Raw genomic sequence first — 6,000 nt, forward strand, 5'->3', positions numbered from 1 at the left:
ACCAGTTTAATTTCATAGCTTTAAGTAATCCAGGGCAGGGGCAACACTCTACAAATAGCATCTGTTGAAGTTAGGGTGAAGGACTAAACAAATGCTCTCTGTTGCACGCTGCCACAGCTAACCATACAAAACCTGTTCCCTAACTTGATATACCTTCAGATGACATTGTAGTTACTTAAAAACCACACAGACATGTAAAATCCAATTTGAATGAATGGAATGGGAAAAAATTGGATATTAATGATATCCCCAGAAAAGCATCTGCATGTAAAGGTCTCATAAAGCATATAACTAAATCCCATGGATGAAAGGAAAATAAATTATTAGATTCTGGGATAAGAATACCCTCCAATCACATACAGCTGGCATGAGCTAAGCACTTATTTTCCTCACCATATGTACAAGCTAATTGCACCTTTGAAGCACGGTGATAGTAAAGTGGAGGGTTTTGTAATAATTTTTTGTAACTGTCCCACTAGAGATCAAGCCTAGTGAGACGGATTAGGAAATCAATACCTGGAGAAACTCCTGTGTTGGGGAGCTTGGTGTCCCCCAAAACAGAAAGAGACCTCACTTTCTTCTACCTCAATTCGTTGGTTTGAGCTAGCAGTCAGACTGGATTGGAAATGGAACTTTTGCCCTTCAGGAAACGTCAGCATTTCAAAATTACTTCTTGTGCTCCTGTATCAGAACGGGGAAACACAATCTCAGAAAAATCAGGGAACACAAAACATTCCAATAGTCACAGGAAACATTGAAACAAAGCATGTCAACGCTTCAGATCTGAAGGAAACAATTCATAACATATCAATACTGCATTTTTTGCCGCCAGTTGCCATTTCAAGATATAGATTGATTTCAAAATGCCATGTCAGAGCCATACAATCTTAAGCCCAGGGGTCAGCAACCCCCAGCATGTGCGCCAGAGTATGGCATGTGAGGCCATTTTGCTCAGCATGATAAAAGTGACCTATGCTCTGGGCAGCTGTGCCAGCTACAGAGCCCAGAGCAGCAGGCAGGCTGCAAACAGTTGCACCCCATTCGAGGGCCCCAGCCCAGCTCTAGGCCTGGCAATGGCAGCGTGCATGCCTTTGGGGCACACAGCAGGGAAGGGCCCAGGGACAGCGCAGCCTTGTCCCCTTCCCCACTGTGCTCCCCAAGGTGCATGCGCAGCTGCTGCCAGCAACAAGCTGAGCTGGTGCTCTGGACCCTGCTTGCAGGCTCGCAGCTGCCTGCTGCCAGCAGCACAGGGTCTGTGGCAGGTGCCTGCCCAGAGCACAGGCTGCTTGCAACAGGCAGACAGGGTCCAGAACCTCCGCCCAACTTGTCGCAGCAGCAGCTGCACACGCACCTCTGGGAGCAGGGCAGGGAAGGGGCAAGGGCTGGCTGCACTGCCACAAGGATCGAGCCCCTCGCAGCTCCCCTGCCATCCTCCCCTGACATGTCAACATCTTCCAAGTCCAGGTTGCAGGGCTTTTTGGCACTTAGCTGAAAAACGTTGTTTTTTCAACTTCTGCTTTAGCCAGTTTGGGTTTGTGTCTCCTGAGAAGCAACCAGAAAGCTTTTAGCAAAATGGACATTTCCTGAGATTCGGCCCAGGCCCCGTTTTCCAGGGCTGGGGGTTACTCTTCCCACAAATGATTCCTTTCACCTCTAGGTAGGGCTGTGATTGTCTTAAGCACCCTTCTCTGCTCCTAATGTAGTGAGGATCGCGTATGTCCCAAGCCTAACCACGCAAGGGTAAGCTGGTCCCTCTACTGACTGACAAGGTGTCTCTGCATGGGCAGCTCATTTGCCAGCACATAGTGGGCTAGATACTTGAGAAACTGCCAAAGGCCTGGCCCATGAACGTAGCTCCCTGTCGCTATCTCTGCTTGGGCAGCAACTGGCACCGCCACCTGGGGCTGGGGCAAGAGAGCCCACAAGGGGCGGGTTCCCTGGGAAGGGAAGGAAAGGGAGCAACTTGAGGCTCCGGGGGGCACGCGTGCGGCGGAAGCAGGGAGGAGCCCGGTGCCGGTTCGCCGGGGCTGGCTCGAGCCCGCAGGCGGAGCTGGGCTCCAGCAGCCGTGGGACTCCCGCCCGCAGGAAGCAAGCGGGAAGGCGCGGACCTAGCAGCCGTCGCCTCGCTACACTGGGCTTTGTGACGTCACCCGCGAGCGGTGCCCGCACCAGCCACTCGTAGCTCCTGTAGGCTGGGCGTCGTGACGCCACCGGCGGATTGACGTGCCCCGGGGCTAGCAGGAAGAGGGCGTGGCTAAACCCGCGGGAGTGGGAGAGGCCACGTGGGGCGGGGCAGGCTGGTGGCAGGGGGGCCGTTCGGCGCTGCTGCAGGTGAGCGGGTGTCGGCGCAGAGACAGGCGGCGGCGCTGGGGTCTGTGTGGTCTGTTGTGATCGGTCAGGGGCAGCCCCGTGGGCTGGGGCACGGGGGAGGTGCCTCTGCTGCCTGCGGGTGGGGTCTGCAGGGCTCCCCTTCCTCGGGTGGAAGGCGGGGATGCACCTCGCAGGCTAACTCAGGGCGATCCACGGGTCACGGGCCACACGCCACGGGGCCCCGCCTCCTATGGACTCCCTGGACCCCAGCTGTGAGCAGCCCCCACTCCCCTCCCACTGCCACCCCCTCAGGGAGACCTCCCCCCACACACCCAAGACACCCACCCGTCCTGGTGCTGCTATGTCGGCAATTTAACCTGGCCCCAGAGCCCCTGGTTGTCACCAAGGCAGCAAGAGCGATGTGGGGGAGTGGGTGGCTGGCCCAACAGCCCTGAACTAAACTTGTTCATATGCAGAGTAAGTTGTGCCTCCCCTGGTTGTCTCTGGGCCAGCAGGGGTGTGGCTGTGCTTCTCCCTGTTCTTCTGGTCCTGTGCTTGAGCAGTCAGATGAAAAACAAAAACACCACTTGGTCAATTAACAGCTGGAATATTGTCAAATGACTACAACACTTATACGTTATAGAGAAGTCGGGCTGGAAGGGACCTCCAGAGGTCATCTAGTCCAGTGGTTCTCAACCTTCTTTGTACGAGGACCCATTTGTAAGCATCGATGGCGCATCCTGACACAAAGCCCCCTGGCCTTGCCGGTGCCCCTCACTCCCAAGCCACAGACCCCTACCCCCCCCCGCCATACTGGTGCCCCTCACTCCCAACCTGCACCCCTCTGCCTCCCCAGCCCTGCCAGAGGGGGCCCCTTGAGTCACAAGTCCGGCCTTGGCATGGGCCAGAGGGAGGAAGAGGAGGGGAGGCCTGTGGCACCCCCTGCCCTCACCAGGCAGCCTGGTCATAGCCCCACCTGCCCCCTGAGCAGCCTCCCAGGTGCCCCACCCCTGTAAGTATGGGCGCCAGCCCCAATGCCACCGGGCCAGCCGTACAGCTCCCTGCCTGGCTGCATGCTGGCCGTGTGTGTGTGCACGCGCACAGAGATGCACATGTGCCCACTGCCTCCAGTCGCCCCAAGCAGCTCCTTGCAGGCTGGAATGCTGCCGGCCTGCAAGGGGAATCCCATGTTTTCCTGCATTTTTCTGGGACTTGCTCAAGATCCTTTCAGATATTCTTGTGACCCACTTTTGGGTCACGACCCACGGGTTGAGAAAGTGATCTAGTCCAGCCTCCTGCCTGAGACCATCCTATACAAATCTGTAATCTAAACTTTCTGTAAGACTGCTGTCCACCCAGACTAACCTGCCACATGTAAAGCTGGGGAACCAAGGCAGCTAAAGTCCTTCTATGCAATATTTTTAATATATGCTCAAGAGATCCCAGGGAGGCGGCCATATCCCACTCCACAGAAAGGAACCCCCCTTCCCCCGACAGTGTTTTAAGGATGAACACGTTAGAACAGTGAAGGGAGAGACTTTAATCTTTGGTAGCATCTAAGGAAGCAAGCTGCTGTTTACAAAAGCTTATGCATCTCTGATGCAGTTCATAAAGAGAGGGGCATAGTTAGCTATGCTAGTCCGAAGCGAAATAGAAGGTGCTTCAGCTCACTAAAGCTTGTGCTATAGATACACACGCATACAGAGCACATATGTGTATGTATATGCATGTGTATACATATGTATATGCATACGCATGTGTGTGTGTATGTGCATGCATGCATGTACCACACACACACACACATTTGCATGAGCACACACACTTTGGTTAATCTATAAGGTGCCTTCAGTTTATAAGGTGCAACTTCACCCTGCTTTCAGGAGGTTAAATCAGTGGTTCTCCACCGTGGAGGTACCATTTGAAAAATGCCAGCTCTTACATATATATACATATACATACATACACACACTCACACAGCCATATATAGCATAAGCTTTCAAGTCTATGAAATGTCTTGTGAATCATGTTTGTAAACCTTTTGTTGCTAACATTGTATGGCGCCCCATGGCACCCTTGAAAGGACCTCAAGGCACCCCAAGGTGCCATGTCACCTTGGCTGAGAATCACTGAGTTAGATGCTTGTGCTAATTCTAGAAAAAACAAATTTCTTAACTGTTATTGTGAAGCAATTAAATCAAATTTTAATCAATTAAATTGAATTATTTAAATTAACCATGCCAAGTATAAATGTGAATGCTATTCAAGACTGAACAGTTCTCCTCCTCCTTGGCTTTTATCCCACAACCCCAGGATCCGAATAATTACAAAATAAAAAAATGAAATTAAGCAAAAATAAAACAAGCATAGCAACTATAAAAACCACAGTAGTCTAGTTTTAAGTTCTGTCATGCTAACTAGGCAGCAGGCCAACAACTGTTTATGCATTATATTCTTTGCGTGTTCCTGTTCCTCTTTGGAGATGCCTGCAGTTAACAGCAGATGGCCAGTAAGAGAAGCTCTTCTATGTTGCTGGTTTTGGTTCTTCCTTCAGCACAGAGTAGCTCCATCTGGCTTACTGAGGGGAAGGGAAAGGAGGCTGGAAGAACTCAGGAGAGAGGAGCAGGCCAGGGTGCCAGCATGTGTGGATCCTGACTTCTGTAGGGCTGGGTCAAAGAGCCCTCAGTTTTGCCTTTTCTAACAGATGACAATATGATGCAATAGAAAAGGTAGGCCACCACCTATACAAAGGCATTCTTGGCTTCATGGAGTATTTGATTATATTTGACCATGGTCAAATAACGTGTGCTCAAATGATTGGCTTGTCAGCTCCTCATCTCCCCTTATCCAGTCACTCCAGGAGCTGGGGCTTTGAGAAGTGCAGTGCAGTTAGGAGAGCTGGCAACGCTGCACAAGGATTGCACATTTGTGGGTGTGGGCAGAGTGGGCTTAGTGCCAGACTGATCCCCTGCTGTCATGAGAGCTCCTTAGCCAGCGAATAAACAATCATTAACTTCCTGGAACTATACACCCAATCATTGCCACACTCAGTGGAGACTTATTTGACAGGTGCTAGCCAGTTGTTGGTGGCATGGAGGTCCCCCACTGCAGGAAGTGTGAGAGCAGACCATGGTTAAGTACTAAGAGGGCTGTGTTCCTATTCCCGGCCCCCCCACAGGATGGCCACTGAAGCAGGAGACGGACAGCAGCAGCGAGAGCACTGTCGGACCCAGCAGAAATCCTGCTTCATCCTAGGTGCCTCAGGGGAGACTGGCCGAGTACTTCTGAGGGAGCTGTTGGCACAGCAGCTCTTTGCCAGGGTCACGCTGATTGGACGCAGGAAGCTGAGCCCGGAGGAGGAAGAACTCTGCATACATGTGGTAGGAGGGGAGGCAGCAGTAATGGCCAGCAAGGACCACACTCGGGCTGAGTCTAGGGACCCAGCTGGAGTCACCACTAAGTGGTCTAGTTCCAGCACTGCCTGCTGGGAGCCAAGCCTCGATATGTGCCCCAAAGCATGTGCTGCTTCAGAAAGGCCAGGAGAGGTTTATATAGGTTGTGAGGCCTGTTACATAGCTATCACATGCTGCTGCAGAGGAGCAGACAGAGGCCTCTGAGCTTGTTTTCCATCTGTGTGAGTTGTGGCCTTGGGCCTGACTCTTCAGGGAGGAGTATTCCGGCTGGTAGCGTTTA

The 6,000-nt window shown here is 52.4% G+C and overlaps 1 protein-coding gene across 1 annotated transcript in view; it reads left to right on the plus strand.

The window, feature by feature from the left end:
* Positions 1-2,239: 2,239 nt before the first annotated feature.
* HTATIP2 (HIV-1 Tat interactive protein 2) overlaps positions 2,240-6,000 on the plus strand; it is a 7,920-nt gene continuing 4,159 nt past the window's right edge. The window contains exons 1-2 of the mRNA XM_006014872.2: positions 2,240-2,331; positions 5,486-5,687. Of these exons, the coding sequence (XP_006014934.1) occupies positions 5,487-5,687 (201 nt within the window). The 5' untranslated portion in view covers positions 2,240-2,331; position 5,486. The remainder of the gene's footprint in view (positions 2,332-5,485; positions 5,688-6,000) is intronic.

The sequence above is a fragment of the Alligator sinensis genome, unplaced genomic scaffold (genome assembly GCF_000455745.1).
Source record: "Alligator sinensis unplaced genomic scaffold, ASM45574v1 scaffold647_2, whole genome shotgun sequence".
Taxonomy (NCBI): domain Eukaryota; kingdom Metazoa; phylum Chordata; order Crocodylia; family Alligatoridae; genus Alligator; species Alligator sinensis.